We start from the raw sequence: 19862 nt of genomic DNA, 5'->3' as shown, positions 1-19862 counted from the left end.
AGAAATCACAAGGGTCACAAATGAAGCCAAAGTTTTCCTGGCAGCAACTTGGTCATGTCCTGATTAAAGCAAAGAAGCCGAGCCAAACGGTGATGGCACCCACAGCCAATTAGAGCTACGAGCCGCATGGTTCTCCGTCCTGGATGTTTCAAATCGGAGCTGCGTAGCTCTCTCTTTTACAACAAAAGCTTTTACAGCTGGCGTGACAGGTGGAACATGTCTTGAGTTTTCTGGGACTTCATCAGTTTTTGAGCCAGTAATTTCAAATCTGAGTTCTACACGGACAAATTCCTCCAGAAATGACGAAGATTATTTAACAACATACAGATTGACAGAATTTAAACATTAATAAAACAAATGGGAGAAGCTTTCAAAGAAAAGATTTTCAAAATGTTTTGTGCTGATTCCTGTCATTGTATGGCAACATTTCTTTGCTTATTTAGGAACACATGAGGAGCAGCGAATACACAAGGGTGATTGATAGTGCCAAGATCTTCTTCTTGGCTCTTATTAGTTGTTTCTGACAGTGCAGTGTATTTCTGAAGATGACAGCATGCCCATAGGCAGAGGAACTCCATTTTTTCACAGATGATATGTCTCATATTGTAATGTCACAACATACTAACAGTTCTGACAAATATGTAGAAAGCATTTCTTTTAAAAGTTACATACCGCAGCTTTAAAATTCAAAGTGTCATTACCTAATAAAACTTTAATAGATAAGAGCATAGTAGGATTAGTTCATCTTGGGGCTGATTCTAGTCATGAGAAATATACTTAAATCTGCTTGTGATTTGTTTTACATTAAAGTTATTAATAAAAAAGCACAAATTTCTTCTTCAGTTTGATATACAAAAATATCAAACTGATTAGTCTATGAAGTTAAATAAAATTTATTGTGGAAGGTTTTAGTTTCAGGCTATGTCCATTCAAAACAGTCATATATTAGTAATTTCTCTTATCATCTTTGTTTTTCCAGGATACTCTGCTTACACCGTGGAGTCCATGCTTAGCTCTAGCATATGATCCCAGCCGTTTTGCTTTCAAAGATCGACCAATATGCAGACATTTAAAAATGTAACTGTTAATATGTGGTGTCGACAATTGGGCAGAAAATAAAACACTAACTTTGAAGATCAGATTTTTTGCATAATATGCATCTTTATTATCATTTTGTCTCCCAATAAATACACAATAAAAACAGATTTGGTATTTTATTTAAAAAAAAAAAGAAAAAAAAAGTAAACCATACAGCAGTGTGGAAATTGCAGCTGCCTAAAAATCTTCCCTTTAGGAAAATTTTTTACAGCTGGATCCAACGTACAAAAGAACTCAGCATATCTGTTCAACTTGTTAATCTTTAACAGAAGCCTTGGAGGATCTGTGAGGAGCTCAGATACAGATCACCACCCAAACCTAAACACAACGCCAGTGCAAGTGAAGCAGGAGCCACACCTCTGATGAGGATTCAGTCAGGGATGAGAGCATGATGAGCCTGTGGTTGACCCACAATAAAGGCAATGGAGAAGTGCTTGCACAAATCTGACTAGTTAGCAGTACGTTTCTAAACACCAGTGATTAAATATTACAGTTCATATTTGATTGTGTTAGCATTTTGTGCAACTCCTAAGCATGCTGAAAGGACCTGTAGATGTCGTGTGATAACTAATGCAGCGGTCTCAGTTTAACTCATTTAGCATAACAGTGTTGGTATTGTCAGACAAGCTGTCCAGAATTTCCATATCAATAGTGTGTCTGGAGGAGGGGATTGAGGCTCAGCTCACTAACAACACACAGTAAAAGGCAGGAAACTTTCACATTCACCAGTGTGCAAATCCAAAATTCAAGAGCTACTTTCAGGACTTCAGCACCCTCCGGTCTCCCTTATTAAAAATGAAACAACAACATTTAAACCGAATCCCTTACCTGCCAATTCATTTGGTTTAGGGACCTTTAAAGCAGCAGCCAAAACATTGTCCACCTTTGGTTGGTAACTGTCACATGCCACCCAGATAGTGAGCTCAGTTGGTTAGGATATGGTATGCTTTGGCCCCTGCAAAGGCCTGGTGTGGTGAGGTCGCCATGTCCATCCTGAACACTGATGGACGACCTACAGGGCATTCCTGGGTTTCACAGCTGCTGCTCCGCTCACTGCAAGCTGCACGCTGAAGAGGAACAGGAGACTCATGTTATTCATCAATGCCACACGCTCCAAATAAAAAGGCTTCCCATCATATTTTAGGTAATTCATAAGGGCAGGGTGGTAATCACATTTGTCATCATGTATTATGTGATGATATCATTGAAAAGTTAATTGATTTCAGTAATCCAATACAAAAGGTCATTAATTATACAAATTTGTTATGCACAGTGATGCTTTCTGAGCATTCATCTCATTTGATTTTGAGGATTATGGTTTACATTTAATGAAACCCCATAATTCAGTTTATTAGTAAGAATACTTAATTTGACCAATAATACATTATTTTTGTAAAGTGACACGGTGGACAAACACCAGTAAGGTCTTTAAACACTTATGTGAGAGGAACTTTGTGTTTTTGCCCATTCTGTTCCTTACTTCCCAGGCGCCCTCAGTTAACAAGTCTTTGAGGGTCTTTTGTGCTTTAGAAGAGGCTATATTCGTAATAAAAAAAGAACACTGCCTGCTGCTCTGCCGTCTCAGGGTTACAGTGTGATGATTCTCAGCATTTTGCTGCATTTTCTGGTGTAGTCCCAGGCCACCAGACAGGCATGGGCGTTGCTGCGACCCACTCTGGAGCAGCTGCTGTTGGATCCAGGCCAGCTGGTAAGCCCGACTGTAGTTTGGTTTCATTAAAACAACAGCGGCAGGGTAAGAAGCCACATTCTTCATAAAGCTAGAGCAGCCTGCTGACTTCTTAGTGCCCTGCCTCCTTTCCTTATTTTTTTAAAATTCATAATTCCTGAGGAATTTATTCCTGAGAACAGGATATTGTCTGGGCTTTAGGTATCCACTAGCAATCTTGGAGTTAAGCCCAGAAAATACTCTGAATTAGGACTTTGTCTATATATGTAACCACTGTGGAGATCCAGGTACCGTATATTAAAAACCAAGTAATGGTACGCTGTGGTCTGGCTGCATATGAAAATATGTAACAACATCCAGCCGCTGAGTATTTAATAGAAATAAAAAACTGTTATTTCTCCAATGGTTTGTGTTTTAAGGGTCAGTCTTTTTTTGCATCATATTTTATTTTCAAAAGTTGGGCTTTACAAGAGCACCGAGCTGCACACGAGCTGCACAGAGCTGTCCAAAAGCAAAATCAAAGAGCCTGAACACCCTACAGGGTGGCAAGCAACACAGCAAGACGATGGCTCATATTTAACCAGTGGAAAAACCGTTAATGAAAGGATATTTTATTGCAGTTTGTGGCACCAAATGCTTGCCACATTCCTCTAACAGCCCCGCTATGTTTTTACTTATCAGCGTAGCTGCAAACACTGGAGTACAACGCTGTTGGTTTAATGAAATGGTTTACTTAGCGTAGCAGGGAAACTCACAGCTTCTGACAGATTCTGCAAGACATTCCCGATCCAGAGACACATCCCTCTCACTCTCTTCCATCTGAAAATGAAGACAAACAACAATCTACTGAAGTTCATCATCAGCATTCTATGAACCAGTTTATTACCATTTAAAAAGAAGTCAAAATAAGTAATTATCCTTAGATAATTTCTTGATAGTAAAACCAGTATATTTTACCTTGATATGCTTCTTGAGGTATTCAGCTCGGGTCATGAGGCTTTTTATCTGACAGGAGACATAAAGGTTCCCATAAATAACATTATGCGCCCTGAAAGCAAGGGTGTGTTCACTACAGTTTCTAACTTTTATAGAGAGCACAATTTTTGCTGATGTAATTTTAGTGATGGCTCCAGAGGCAGATGTGGGGAATTCATCTAATGTAATCAAATATCAGGGCAACATGTGACTCAGAGAAAGTGCAGCTGGCCCAGGTTTTATTCCCATTCCTGGGTCATTTACTGCATGGCCTCCCCTTCTTTCAAACTACTAATGAGTAAAGGCCACATGTGACAAAAAAAAACTTTAAACCCCCCCCCCCCCAACTTACTAAAATATCCAAGCTATATTTAAATATTTGCACATATATTGTCAGAACAAAACCCCCAACAAGTTTAACATACAATACTTTGCAAAACAATATTTTTTTTCAAACATTTATTAGATTACATTATTGGTATGTGTAACAAAGCAATATAAAAGTAGTGCATTATTGTGAAGTAGAAGGAAAATGATACAATGGACTATATCTGCTATATTTACTAATCAGACTACTAAGAGGGAGTGAACATATGTGCACACCACACATTTAAGATGCTTTGTTTTCCTTCCACTTTCAAAAAAATCCCAGAGTTTGAACAGTCTCAATAATTTTGCATAAAGTGACTCTGACTACAATCTGACATTCTAACTCTTGCTAAGGTTTTCCACATTTTTCTTTGTTATTTTTTATAGATCATGTGTTAAATATTTGCAACTGGTAACAGTTGTTGGCAGGTTGCTATAAATCCTCTGGTGATCCAGAAGGTTCTTCAGTCTGTAACACCTGCATGTGTCGTCAAACCTTCTTGGGTTGAGCTGCAGCAACGTTTAAAGTTTGAACTAACAAACTGCAAACACCTAAGAACTCTGCAACGTTCCTTCTAGAGTCATTAGATGCAATAATCATTTTAACCGCTGGTTCTTAGGATCCGGTACCAATCCTGATATTATCTCACCACAGGACTTTAATCAGGATCCCTCTAATCAGCAAGAACAACAAATGTGGGAGACATATATGTGTAAGCGGAACCTGACACTGAAAGACACCAGGACAATAATAACTATGAGAAGCCAGACTAAGAAACTCTAAAAGAAGGATTTTCTAAAATAGTTGTGAACACAAACTGAGGCAGCGTTTGTCGGCTGTTTCGGGTTCTAACAAACACACATGCTTTTAATTTACCCCTCTCTTCCCGAACACCGCCTCCCGATGCTGCATTAGATTATTACAACCGCATCTGAATTTACTTAAGGCAAGCACCCATAAAACTTCAAACAGGGAGGTCCATGAGGCCCACTCAGGGCCCTGCCCTCCCTTTTTTTGGTTGGTTGGTGAAATATGATGTTTTGTTGGTTCAGCTGCTAGATAAACAATGGACCAAAAGAAAACACTTACAGAGCAAACCTACACAGGTAATAAAAGACTCATTTGAGAGTTCTGAGGGATTGTTTCTGTTCTAATGTAATCTTTCTAGATTATCAAAATGTACAATCATGCAAGAATTTTCTGATATTTTCATTCGATTCTAAGAATTTTAAAATTTCTTCATTATATATAAATTTATACAAAAAGAAATTTTCTCACCAAAGAGCTCTATAATACCGCAGCTAAACAGTTTTGGAAACTCAAATTTAGCACGCTCTATATCTGCTATAAAAGCCTGAGATATCATATTTTTGAGTAAAATTCGGCTTGCTGATTACATGTCTGATAAAGGTCATTCATGCCTAATTACTAATTTTGGCTGGGCAGTTAAATCGAGGATGGCAGCTGGTGGTTCTCTCCGCCATAAGAGAATTATAGATGGTGCTGTGGTGTTGGTGACTTTAACTGCTGCAGAAATATCTCAGAGTTGTGTCATTATATTCATAGCTTGGTTTGTCTTGTTCATGTCAAGTCTTATAACAGAGTAAAAACGGACAGGTTCTCATGTTTTCAGTATCTGAACTTTTAGAGGACACAACCAGCTGTAGCTCATAAAGCTGAGTTGACAAGATAGATCTGATATGACAACTGTGTCTCCTTAATTGTCTTCAATAAACTTCAATAGGCACATATGTATGTATTAGCAGAAAGGGAAGGACCTAACAATGAACCATCCCTATACTTTTTCATGTGACATAATAGTTGAATGTGTTCAATTTAAAAACTGTCAACAACAGTAGCTCATTTTCACTGACAGACTTTACTGGCTCCATGAAATTCATTAGTGATGGTGTGTTTACTAGGGGTGGACCGATTTCAGTTTTCTGGCTGATCAGCAATTGCTAAAAAGCCTGATGCGATTTTGGATGATACCGATTTTTTTGTTTGAACAGTCGCTAAATAGAGCGACAAAGTCGATAAGTTGGCAACAGTGGGGTGACTATTGTTAAGCGCACACATGAAAAAGTGAGCTGGTGGGTGAGTCTGTCAGTCAGCCCCCTCTCATAGCAGAGCAAATGTATGATATGTAGATAGGTACAAATCTGGAACAAACTTCCAGGAAACTGCAAAGCAGCCAAAACACTGAGTTACTTTATATCAAGGCTAAACCCCACTTGTTTAGAGCTGCATTTGATTAAAAACAACTGGAACATTGATTAATACATCTGATGATTACTCTTGATGATTTTGATGATGGCATTTGACAAAATGTAATGTCTGATGCTTGTTTCATAGTTGGTTATGTTTTTATCATGTGAAGCACTGTGAACTGCCTTGATTTGACATGTAATGGTTGCTATGGGGACTCAGTCATCCTAAGAAGCCACTCTTTGCTCTATTTTCCAACAAAAGTCGAATTGAATTGAATATTTCTGCCTTGCTGACAATTTAGTTCTTTTTTCTTTTGGTTTTCTATATCTTCTTAAATGTGAAGGACTCCATGGTTTATAGTTGCTGTTGTCTGTCTGTTTTGTTTGGTTTGCTGTGACAAAACACAACCTGATTAGACCAATCATGGTTAGGAAAAACAATAAAGTTCCTGAGTTGTGAAATTTAATTACCTGAATAACTCACTTCACGGATGTAAAATATTGTCCATAATTGTACAATTTAGTTTAGGCAAGAAGCTATGATTGCTTTCACACATAGTTAACATAAATATTTAAAATCATAGAGAAGAGATTGATCCAAATGTGTGATTATAATTATGGAGGATGACTTATGTTGTTTTCCCCCTCCTTAATGTTGAGGAAAACAAATATGGTTCATGTGATGGTTATCAGCGAGCTTGTTGGTGCTAAAAGTAGAACCATTGCTTCACCCACTCACCTCATTGTGGAGCAGCTCTCTCCTGCGACCCTGGGGCTCAGCTGGATTGAGTAGAGAGTGGGATAAAAAACAAAAAGAGCAGAGAAATAATGAAACTAAAATAGGTGGGGAGTCCGGTGGGGAGTCTAGTACCTAATCACTTTTGTTCAAGAAGAGGCAAACTACTAGATTGGATTTCACTAGCGTTTTGACTGGAGGCTGAAGAAGTGAAAATTGTTCTAATCTAGGCCATTGTTTTCGCAGTCAGTTGTGCTGGAGGGTAGAGTGGCAGAAAGAGGAGAAAAAGGAGGAGGGCTCTGTGGCAGGGAGGTGCACTGGGGAGCTGAACAGCAAAGTGCTTCTGGGGGAACAAAGAACCAATGTTTTCTCCCAACAATCACTGTGGTGGAATCTGCTGTACAACACACCCTGACAGTGGAGAAACAGGAATTACTTCTCCATAGACAACTTGGAGACCTTTCTTAGCACATCTAATTTGATGTTGCTTACATAAAGAGCAACATCAACACATTTAAGCAATAAAGTTGTGGTAACTGGGATAATAGTTTTTTTTTTGTCTCCAGGTTTCAGTAACACACACAGTTGAAATGTGGTGTCTGAAGTGGAAGCAGATGACAGAGCTTTCATACCACACACAGGGCACTGGCAGCCCGTCTCATCCCAGCTCAAAGCCACATCTGGATGACTCTGTCCCACCTCTTCCATTAGGCTGATCTCCCAGATGAGCTCATGAACCAGGCCTAATGGACGCCAAGCCACAGAGTGAGTTGCTGGAGTGTCTTCAGTTACTCCCATGCCTGTCACTTAAAAGACTCCAAATCTTCATTACTCCTTCGTAGTGATCTAATCTCACATTTGAAGTTTCGCCTCTTTCTATCTACATACAATTTCTGTAGTATCACATCGTTTAGCAAATTTGTAACCTCATCTCTAACAAAGCAGCCCTTCCCCGCTCTAAAGCTGGACAATAAATCAATACTTTATATTGCAAAAGACTCGTAATCAAAATCAATAGAAAATACATCTGATGGAAAATTCAATATTCAATATAGAGAATATTCATTGAACTCCGATCCGGAATCGCACAGCATTCTGGGGAATATAGGCAGAGGACAGGCTTTAGTCAATCAACCTCTCACGCTAAGCTAAGATGAATGACATCAACTCACTCACTCATTCTTTGGTTACCTAGCAACAACATGTTGAGTAACATGAGCAGGAGAAGTTAAAATTTCGCCCCATGCTTCATAACTACTTAAAAATAAAATGACGTGGACTGAAAACTATGGATTAAACAGTAAGTGTTATGCCACTTGTTCGCCAATATTTCATAGTATAATATTCAATATCGTGATACGTTTTTCAACCCTTCCGCACTCACTAGGCTCATTCTCAGAATGCAGATGAATAATACGTTATGGGAATATAAAATAGTGTACATTTCTTCCTAAAATATTCCTGAACTTAGCTTTGATATCAGGTAAGTTCAGGAATTTACCTGAACTTACCTGATAAAGTCTGTATTTTCTTTATCAGGTAAGTTGGTAAACTTACCTGATAAATTAAGTTTAATTTATCAATATTAATGGAATATTAATACTGCATTAATGCGATATAGAATATTGCATTAAATTCAGAACATTATGCAATAAATGCATTTGGTTACCTGCTAATGCCAACAGTAGCTCTCCTAGGCATTGCTGGTACATATCCAAAGCTTCAAGATCATCTGATTCATTCTCCTCCTATGAAAGCAGATTTAGATGATCAGAACCTGATTTGATACTGCCCAAATCAAATCACAATAAACAAGTCCCATAAAAATCACATTACTTATTTATTCATTCTTGGTTTTCTAAAGGTTCAGTTTGTAAGGACAACATGGTGAAACTGTTGGAAAAGTATTCACACACTATTACATTGGAAATGCATTTGGGATAGAGCGAAATCATAAGGATCATATTCAAACCTTCTTACTAAAGAAACTCTCAAAAGTGTGGTGTGCATTTATATTTAGTCTCCATTTATATTTAGTCTCCTTCATAATTTTTTCTGTGGATTATTTTTATTTTATGTCTTTAGCAGTAAATTAAGCATGCAGTATTTTATTAAAACAAAATGAAACAGGACACATTTTCGTAGGAGTTATTGCCTGAAAAGGAACCTCAGACATCTGTCTTAATAGTGGGTGTATTGTTTCCTAACTTTCTGGGGGAAAATGCTTCTAGTTTAAATTGGTCTAGAAAATGACCATTTTCTAGAAAATGGTCTAGAAAATGCTTTTAGTCTATTCCCAGCGACACCAACAAGAACATTCTTCAAAAGCCCTTGATGCCGTCTCTCAGTGTCTAACCTTAGCAATAGCTGTAGAGGCCATCTCCAAGGCAGCAAGGAGACGTGGTTGGTCTTTAGACATTTCTATAAAAAAAAATATACATACATTTCTAAGTTCAGTAATAGTGCCTGTGAAGAAAAAAAAAGTAGCTTACAGCTCACAGTCATTTAACCCATAAAAAGGACTGCTGAAAACAGCAAGGATTCATGATTTGGATAAATTATCAATAACATTAAAAAAAGCAGAAAAACACTGCATAAAGTTAAAGTCAGTAGTTTATATACAGTATTAAATGTAATCAAGATTAATTTGGTGATTTCAATAATGTATTTGAACTGTCCTCAGGTCTAATAACTGTTTCAAGGGTGGAATAAACAAAAGAGGCACAATCTCAGTGAGAAAAAAAAACTGGGTTCCAAAATTTGAATGTAGTGCAGATTTTCTCCACACTTCTGCATACAAACAAATTGCCCCCTTAGCAAGTTCTTGAGATACCAATAAATCAATCAAGTTTATCTGTATAGTACATTTCAGCAATAAGGCAGTTCAAAGTGCTTTACATCATAAAAACCATAATAATAAGAAGTCATAGAAACAACATACAGCCAATTATTGAAAAGGCAGTAAAATATTATATATTGCAAATATTACATTTTGAGTAGTGCCATCATCAAGATCATCAATAAACGTTGAATATATTGGTCAATGTTCCATTTATTATGGTTTTAAAGCAACTCTAAACCACATTTTCTTTGCAGTCAATAATAAGATCCTGGCACAATTCTGGGGCCAGTCATCTTGCCACGTATTTTAGAGCAAAAGCAAAGGCACTGCAGTTGTGGCCTTCTAGACACTAAACGTTAGCATGCTTTGTCCATTGCAAAACCACATTTGTTGAGTGACTGGAATCATTGACTTGCTGGAACACTGTGCCTAAATTTCAATCATCTGACCCAAACTATCATAACCACTTAAACGATTTTGGTTAGGATGTTAAAGAAAAACCCAGGAACCTCCAGGGTTCAAGCTGTTGGAAATATTAGTTTAATTATGCTAGTTTTAATTATGTTTAACTTTAGCGCATGTTGAACTATTAGACTGATCCTGATTGTTTTGAGTAGGCCTCAGTTTAGATTAGTTTTAGACTCATGGTTTAATAAATATATAACTTAATCAGTAGAACATTTTTCTTGGATATAATGATCCCGATTTGATTAAAATGAGTCTAATCAGTAGTTTTGTATATTAGAACACATTCTTAAGAGTGTAGAAGTTATGTATTCATCTGAAAATGTTTTAGGTCATTATAACCAAAGGAGTTGAAAACTAATCAGAAAATATCGAGTGTTTTGGCATTGAAACTGCTCATGTCTGTTTTATCAGAGTTTGAGGATATTATATAAAACGTGTGCTAATTTTTATAGTCAAAATCTGCTGTTTGATGCACTGGGTCAGAGGAGAAGTCAGGAGAGCTCTTTGCAGTACAGAAACCAGTTTGAGGCAGTTTGAAGGGATGAAAAACACGGATGATCAACTTTGGTCTCGCTTTCTTGAGTAAAATGTTTCTGTATGAAATTAACACATCTATTGTTTGTATGCTGGGAAAGTACGCAGGGAGGATAGCTTAGACAGTGGATAGATTCATCTCTGGGCCTTGGTAACACCTGCATGGTCTCTGGCGTGCAAACAGCAGCACATCATTACGGGCTGTTTGAGACCACCTCTAAACTGTATGTTAGAACGCATCAGACAGTAGAAACACGCCTTGATATAAAAGTAATTGAGCTAAAACAGCTAGTCAGATCACTGGGGTGGAATTGTCTTAACTGCCACATGCAGTGGTCTTCGAAGGTGCGTCTTTGTATTTTTGTATTTTTCTAAGGTAATTAATTTCTTCTTTGTGGTTTTGGTTTTCTGATTATCATGATGAGCTGTTGATGTGATTTTATGCACTTGATTGTTTGAATAAAATTCTGGATGATTGTGAAGTTGAACAGTGACTGTTGTCTTTATGGTTTCACTTTTACACACGGACCTGGGGAGACGAGATAACAACGAGCAACAGGTAGAAAATATCTCGTTTTCTCAACAAAGCATATTATAGAAAAGAACTGTCAGTATCCACTGAAGGTTCAAGTTTAACATCAACACGGACTGAGACGTTTACTAGAGGTGTGCCAATCATAATCGGCCGATTTCCGTGAAAAAGTGTATGATCGGTGATCGCCGATCACTGTCTCTGGTTGCCGATCACCAAAACGATCACTTGTATCTCACTTCTCAGCCTGCGTGTGCAGCTGATCTCCTCTTTCCTTCACACTGCGCAAGCGCGCAGCAACAAATCCTGTCATGTGGAACTCAGGTGAATTTATTACCAGATCATTTTTTAATTTTGCCAGATCACATAGTATAATTTATAACTAATGCGAAAAATAAACAGTCAATCCAGGCGATAGGTAAAGATCGGTGATCGGCAGAGATCGGCCTCATGGGTGATCGGTATCGGAATCGGCAGCAAAAAACCTGATCGGAGCACCCCTAACATTTACCATTTAAGTTTTGACCTACATTTAAGTTTCACTTGAATGTATATAAATTTGGAGCTGCCCACATGGATAAGCCTTCTGGAAAATAGTTTTAAGAACTATTTGGAAACAAAGACCAGGGGTATGCTATTTACCTCGGAGAACATCTCTGGATGTCTTAGCCTCCTCGAAGCTCCGCTTGTTGTCCGAAGCGAGAAGGGCTTTCAGTTCCTCAGCTCTCGACACATACTGCCTGACCTGTGGGTTGAACCCTTACAATGACTTCTTTGATCAACAAAACATTTTTCCATTTACACTGCATGCCACTAAAAAGGGCAGATAGAGAAAGTATATTGTTGTTACTTGTAGTGTTCAGCAACATATCATAATTGCCTTTACGATACCCTATTTAAAACCTCAACAGCTGTTGTGCTCAGAAGAAAAATTTGTTTGAATGCCATCATATGTCAACATCACTGGCTCCCTGTAGCTCAAAGAAAAGACTTTAAAATACTGTTGTTAGTTTACAAATCACTGAACGGCTTAGCACCACAATACATTAAAGATCTGCTTTTATTGTATCAACCTTCCAGACCTCTCAGGTCTTCCGGTTCTGGTCTGCTCTGCATCCCCAGAACCAGAACCAAACGAGGAGAAGCAGCTTTCAGCATCTATGCACCACAAATTTGGAACAAACTTCCAGAAAACTGTAAAACAGCTGAAACACTGACTTCTTTTAAATCTCAACTGAAAACCCACCTGTTTAGAATTGTATTTGAAATGTAATCAATTACAAATTTATTGATGTAACTTGACTTAATGATTGATTCTATATTGCATTGTGATTCTGTGTTTGTTATGATGTAAAGCACTTTGAAATGCCTTGCTGCTGAAATGTGCTATACAAATAAAATTTGATTGATTGATTGATTGATCACTCTGATGTCATTTTATCAATTCAGAAAAAAAAACATAAAAGGTTTACAATAATCCTTGCTTAATTGTAACTTTAAATAGTGAGTGATGTGTAAAAACCCATGCTTGAAAAAGAGTGGAGACAGGCCTAGTAACTGCATGCTATTTTGTAAAGAGTAATATACTCTGGATATTTGTTCTCTATCTCAGGCTAAAAAATATGCTTTAGAAAAATGATAGAATCCAAGTTGTTATTAACTGTCAAATGTGATAAATCTCTTGGGCTACCCCAAGACTGCCTCTGATTGGTTGTCATGACGACTCCTCCCCTGGAATAACACACTGCCAAGAGAAAAGCTCAGTCTGGGTTCTGTAAGTGTTTTGGTTGAACACATTTACTTTATTACATTTATCTTGTTTTGCTGCAGAAAAATATTTTTTGCCTTTCTTCCATACGTTGGAGGTTTGCTGTTCATTCATTGGTAAATTAAAACCATGGTGCTTAATTCTTTCTCTAGCCATGTTTTTGTTGCTGAAACCTGAGCAATCGGAGTGACTCCAAAACTTGAGGTTCATCTAACTTTGCATTTCTTTCCCCCACATTACCATTACGTATTTGAACTTAAAACTAGTCTATGAGTTTATTTCTCTAGGATGTTGAAAGATGAATAAAATATTGATAAATTTAGACTATAATCAGTTTAAGATGTTACTCTGAAAGTTAGTCACAACACTGCCTCCTTTTGGCACTGTTTTTAAAGTAATATTAGAATTACTATCTTCTGTTCTGCTTTTTGTTTGTGCATTTGTTTTGCTTAATTAAATCATTAGTTAATATACTTTAGCTTGAGCACAACTACTTTTAAATTATTGTCTACAAGCTCATAATGATTCTTCTCATAATCTTAGTTAAATTATCTTTGATCCTACATAAATCTTCTCCTTGTTTAATCATTTAGATTAACTCTGAGGTTATGTGACTGACATAAAAATAATTTGCATAACTTATTCATGCTACACATATGAAAAGTTCCTTTAGGCATACCTTCTGCCGAAGGGCATCTTTACGCTGTCGGTCTGTCTCATCTAAGGAAGAAGTGGAAATATTTCAGAATGAGTATTCCTCCTCAGTTTATTGTTTTTGTGCAAAGAACATGCTGTGTAGGAGATAAGCTACAGACAGGATATGAAAGTATATCTTGCCCTTACAGTGAATGGCGGGGACGAAGTGCTCGAGGGCACTGCAGTAGAAAGACAGTGCTTCGGAGCGCTCCCCCTCCTGGTCCTTCTGCACGGCCTGCAGCACCAGCTCTTTCTTAAAATACCAATGAGAAAGAAAAATCTGTCATTGTGAACTATTAAAACCATGTAAAATAATAATCGGCCTGTAGTGTTTGTGGTGCTAGTTTGTCCACAAGCTGATGTCTTCTCCTTCTCTTACTGCTTTCACTATGCTGTCTGCGCTTGGCATGTGCTCCATATCCAAAAAAGGGTGAGTGAAGAACTCCTCAAAGGTGATCCGGGTATCTGGATTTCGCTCGAGTAGCCTCAACAGAAGGTCTCTGCAGTCCTTGGAGACTCGAGCCCCAGGAGGGAGCTAATGCACAAAACACAACCTTATTATGTTGCACGCAGTTCACAGGATGATCCAAGAAAAGAAAGGACAGTGCTTTGTTAGCATAGAACCTTGTGTCCCACATCTCTATGTTCTGACAAAAGATGACCTTTAGAGTCAATGTGGATCCCTGGATAATGCACAACGCTCTAATGTGATTCCACAAGTCAAAGCCTAATGCTTACTTGGGAATTCACTTGGCATGAAAGCACTTCTTCATCAAAAGTAAACACAGTCTGAACTTCCTGATGCCCAGTTCAAACAGGGCTTATTTTGTATGTACCAGAAATCATAAACAGAAATAACTTTTTGTTTAAAAAAATATCTTGCACATCACTAATCTGAAAACATATATGATAAACATTCAGACACATTGTCTTCTAACAGATACAACTAGTAGTTTTGAACATCATATCTCTATATGCAATTCTCTTCATTAACAAACCTGTTGTAGATCTTATCCCAAACAGGCTTTCTAAATGTAAGGGACGGAACCAGTCCTCCACATATATAAAAACTCTGCCATCTAGTGGTATAAAGGAAGATTGACAAGAAAGAAGCTTCAAACATGACTACACTGATGCCTGTAGGGAATTTTAATTTCTCTCATTCCTACTCAGTCTGATTATGTCTGTATATCGGATTAAGAAATTAAAGGCAATTTAAAAACAATTTTACTTGTACTATTCCAGATTATGTTAAAATCTGGCACTGTTTGGAGGAACAGAACTGACTGCAATTAGTTTAAATTCTAAATGTTTACCTCGACACGTTGATTGCTTCGTATTTTCTCCTCCAGTTCAGCATATGACTTTGATGCAAATGGAGCTCGTCCAAACAGAGCCTCTGTGTGTATAGAAATAATGGAGAAACATTTACAGATAGGGATAGATTCTTCATCATATCAAACTAAATTAATGACATCAAGCTGATATTATCTGTCAGCAACTTTAAATGTAAAGTTAACAATACTGCTCCCCTCCTGCGTATTTTAAGCTACTTTCAGAATGATCTGTTTTAGGATCTCCTGTCACTTTAAATCAAAATTTTCCAGACACCAAAACGCATTAACTTATTGCCAGTTTTGAGCGCATGGGTCGTTTTTACAAGCAGTAGAGACCAAAGTACAAAAATGTGAAATATGTGAATTTTGAATAATATGTCCCCTTTAAGGTCTTTGTCCTGCTGGGAGGTAACCTCTGCCTCGGTCTCAACTCTTCTGCACCTCTGGTAGGTTTTCTATCACAATTTTCCTGTGTCATATTAACTCATACACTACATATTGAGTGTAGTACTCCCTCTTCCACCAGAAAATGTATTATATTGTTTAAAAGAAAGAACTTCCATAAAGAGAAAAATTGCTAAGTTTTATAAAAGATCTGTAAACTGCTGTAAAAACTGGCTTTAATTGATCCTTCTAATATTTCCTAAGGTCATTTATAGTATTAATAGGTCTGTCACAATAACAAATTTTGATGGACAATAAATTGTCCCAGAAGTTATTGCAATTGTTGTTTTGAGACCATTTTCAAGTGATATAATAGGAATGGAATAATACAACAAATATGCCTTCTGAAATATCAATACACTTTAATGTCTGATGAACATTTAACACTAGAAATGGAAGGCATTTTAACCATACAAAATCTATAAACAAATGTATGAAACAACAAAGAAAATGGGTATTGAAGTCTTGTAAGCAAAATTGGCCTTCAAAATAGGGAAAGGTTGAGACCAAAGAACTTACCCGAGTATTACCCCTTTAAGGTCATCTACTGTATTGCATCTTTTACATATACCTGTTCTCAGAGTGCAAATTGGTCACACTTCATTTTCTCTCTCTATTCTAACCAATTTCCACAGTATGTTGTATGTTTAACATTTGAAAACAGGAATAGTCCCAAGAGGCGCTGACTGGCTGCTTATTGTTAATCATCCTGTGGTGCTCATTCAACTCATTGCTTCTCCAACTGGAAAATCACTGAATGCAGTAATGCAGAGGAATTAACTAACTAAGTTCAATAGATTGATGTGAAAGTGCTAATTTTTTAGATATTGCATAAAAGAAATTAAATTGAGTAGTGAGTTGTGTTTGAGCTACCTGAAAAATTCCAATTTTCAAACACAATCTGGTGTCAAGAGCTCCAATCAACGAAAATAGCCTAGTTTGTGGCTGCAACATTATGATTTTATTAATGTAATATTAATCCTATAAAGGGCCATTCACCAGCCTGCCACTACATGATTAATGGTGCAATTCTGTTCTGACCTACTGAGCGCGCTCTTTCAAGCCGACAGGTCCACTCGTGTGATTAATCTTTTCTTGTGAAAAGGCAGCCCTGTCAGGTTGTTATTAATAGCCATTAGAGGGGGCTCACACTCCATAGCTCAAGACCTGAGCGGTATATATAAATTCATGTTAGCGAATGAAGATACTGTAAATGGCTAATCTGAAGATGTGCGTTTTTCATCTTGGAGGATTTCAAAAGAGATTTTTTAAAAAGCACTCACCGTAAAGAATCACGCCGACTGACCACAGATCCACTCTAGAGTCATACTGGCGTCGGCAAACCATCTCAGGAGCCATGTAGAGCGGAGAGCCTCTCAGCACACTCTTCTCATCCCACGGTGACATGTATTGGGCAAACCCAAAATCTAGACAGCAAGTCAAAATTTTAAGCAATATGTTCTCTGTAAAAGTTATTCCTTAAAATCCCAACAAAAAACACCAAGGTTTGTTGTTTTAATCTGCATAAAAGTAAAAATTATCAAAGAATCTACATACTTTTGCAAGGGATAGCTTCTATTAATTGTTTGTGTAGTAAATTCATAAGGGTTTGTGTTCAGTTTTTGGGTGGGAATGAGATCACCTGCCAGTTTGAGGACCGAGCCGCTCAGTAGAATATTCTGGGGCTTCAAATCCAAGTGTGAGATATTCCGTTCATGAAGAAACTGAAGAGCGCAGGCTGTTTGTGCACAAATATGTCACATAAAAAGACATGAGCAGAAATGCTACTGGCTCTAAAAAGACAAGTACACATTTTAAACAAATCATGTAAAATAATTAAAATATATTAATAGCAGAAAAAAGAAAAAGTTTCAAACCATATTTCTTTACATGGTTGGGCTTAAAGTGTGTAACATTTGAAAATATGAGTTGTTTAAACTTGGAATGCCTTACCCATCTGCTGCAGGAAGCGCCGAGCCACACTCTCAGGTAAAATCCTGCGACTGCGAATAAACCGGGAGAGATCTCCACCTGAACACCATTCCAGGATTAAATAAATGTTCTCCGCATCCCACTGAAAAAAATAAGAGAAGAAAAATATTAAAGATTAGCTACGAGGTCTAAAATCTTCTGATTGCATTTTTCAGCACTCACATCACAACGTGAGTGAGCATAAATAGTGTCTCAATTGGAAACACTCTTCTCCCCCAGGTTAATGAAAAATTTGATAGATAAATCAACAACCCAAGGGTGAAGAAAGGGGCCACAACATGTCTTATGCATGGCGAGGATAGGTAGCTTCAGTAGGGCGTATACAACCAGACCATTCAGGTAATTGCAGGTGCAACTTGTGAGAACAAACTTTGTCAGGTAATAAAATGTTTTGTTTTTACAGAGTCTTTAAAATTGTATGTGTTCTCCGATGTCCAAAGATGATGTTAATAATTAATCACGCTATCCAAAAGTTCCTCCTGACTGTTTACCCATCTGCTATGTATAGAGTTTCAGACATGGATATGAACACAACTATCATAAGGTAAAAGTCTAACCACATCTGAAAAGAGAAAGCTGTAAATTAGTGACATATGGCATTCAAAAAGAATGTTAGACATTCAAACCTCACCATTTTGCTCTACAGCAACACAAAGCTGCTTGATGAGTAAGACTGTACACACTATTGTGTAAAAGTACAACACATACTTTCACATGCTAAAATTGGATGTGTGATTACAAAGCAATTGTTCTACAAGCACATACCTGGAAGTCTTTGAGTTGGACTATATGAGGATGACGCACAGTCTTCAAGATTTCAATCTCTGTGAGAAGGTTTTCTGTTGAGGCCTTGTTGAGAGTTTTCTTCCCTACAACTTTCACTGCCACCACTTCTCGACTGTTCCCCTGTTAGATCACAATGAAGAGCTTAGATATCACTCTTTAAAACTCGTAAAGACCATCAAGACAAATCAAAACAGAAAACTTGTAAATCTGAAAAAGTAATACTAATAAGAAACATTTAACTTATATAGACATACAGAAAGGCTTCCTCTTTCCTAAACCCACCTTTCTGTAGGCTTTGTAGACAGTAGCATATGTGCCGCTGCCCAGGCGCTCTGTCAAGATGAAGTCTGCTAGTTTTGGAGGGGCAAAACTGGAGGTTGAGGCCATGCTCACAGAGCAACATCAGAGGTTCCCACAGTCACTTCTGTGATGCAAAGTCAACATGTTGCTGTTAAGTATTACACACACTGATCTTCAACCTTTAGTTGGCGGATGAGATCAACAGCTTATCCACATCTCTCTGCTTTATACTGGTTAAATTGTCATAATCACTGGGTTTATAGCTCATTTATATTATAGAAGGCTTATCAATACGCAGCACTGACTCATCTCTGTACACAGGTATGTAACATACTAAGTTACTTTAACTGCTAATAGCTGTTGCTTCATGTAGCTCGAAAATATGATACATGTATACGATTTAGAGACGCGTGTTAAAGTCTTTGAAACAAGAAAACAGCAGACGGGCTATTTATAAAACTAAATCTGTTTCAGTTGTTGCTGTTGCTGTGCTGGCTACCCAAACTACAGCTAGCTAAGATACACCACTGACTGCACTGGAAATACACACCACCAGTGTTTTACGTCTCTTGCTACCTTTAAATGCAAATGAAACACTCATAACGTTTCGTGGTTAATAAAAATAAATAAATAAGTAAGACGTATTGAAACAGTTTCCACAAACCTGTTGGCAAATCCACCGCACATGAATGAAATGTTTACATTGCTGCTGACAGGCAGCTGACGAGGAAATCCGTCTCAAACTTTGTTACTGCCCCCTAGTGGAAGGTTCTGCTATTGCAGCTTGATGGGAGTATTTTTGTAAGATTTGTAGAGTAATGTGATCTAACCCTTATAGCCTCACTCAAGGTTTTCTATTGTGTTTTTATTGAACTTTATTCGTTAAAAAATAACAAAACTATCTATCTATCTATCTATCTATCTATCTATCTATCTATCTATCTATCTATCTATCTATCTATCTATCTATCTATCTATCTATCTATCTATCTAAATATTCCTATGAATTAACATAAGAATATTTGCTAATAAACTATGTGATCACATTTTTTCTCACAGATTATTCAGTGTAATAAAAAGTCAGTCA

General features: G+C 37.4%; 1 protein-coding gene across 2 annotated transcripts; it reads right to left on the bottom strand.

Annotated features, from left to right (window-relative positions):
- Positions 1-1223: 1223 nt before the first annotated feature.
- ulk3 (unc-51 like kinase 3) lies at positions 1224-19537 on the bottom strand. 2 transcript variants are annotated; one of them, XM_032560717.1, is made up of 17 exons: positions 19440-19537; positions 18758-18899; positions 18455-18595; positions 17651-17771; positions 17340-17435; positions 16981-17124; positions 15233-15315; positions 14296-14451; positions 14064-14169; positions 13900-13940; positions 12095-12197; positions 9433-9497; positions 8746-8824; positions 7080-7120; positions 3743-3790; positions 3541-3628; positions 1224-2165 (listed from the first exon to the last, which is right to left on the bottom strand). In XM_032560717.1, the coding sequence occupies exons 2-17, from the start codon at positions 18860-18862 to the stop codon at positions 2149-2151; spliced, it is 1434 nt and encodes a 477-aa protein (XP_032416608.1). In that variant the 5' UTR covers positions 18863-18899; positions 19440-19537; the 3' UTR covers positions 1224-2148. The 2 variants fall into 2 exon arrangements, with proteins under 2 accessions (XP_032416608.1, XP_032416609.1); XM_032560718.1 differs by having other exon boundaries at positions 3541-3604.
- Positions 19538-19862: the final 325 nt, after the last annotated feature.

This window comes from Xiphophorus hellerii, chromosome 4, assembly GCF_003331165.1.
Source record: "Xiphophorus hellerii strain 12219 chromosome 4, Xiphophorus_hellerii-4.1, whole genome shotgun sequence".
Classification (NCBI taxonomy): domain Eukaryota; kingdom Metazoa; phylum Chordata; class Actinopteri; order Cyprinodontiformes; family Poeciliidae; genus Xiphophorus; species Xiphophorus hellerii.
This window is presented reverse-complemented; position numbering and strand designations above follow the sequence as displayed.

Coding starts and splice junctions, on each gene's coding strand:
- ulk3 (XM_032560717.1), bottom strand. CDS start 18,862: ATGGCCTCAACCTCCAGTTTTGCCCCTCCAAAACTAGCAGACTTCATC. Junction 8,825..9,432: donor CCTCTACAGCTATTGCTAAG/GTTAGACACTGA, acceptor CTGCTTTCATAG/GAGGAGAATGAATCAGATGA. Junction 3,791..7,079: donor GAGAGCTGCTCCACAATGAG/GTGAGTGGGTGA, acceptor GTCTCCTGTCAG/ATAAAAAGCCTCATGACCCG.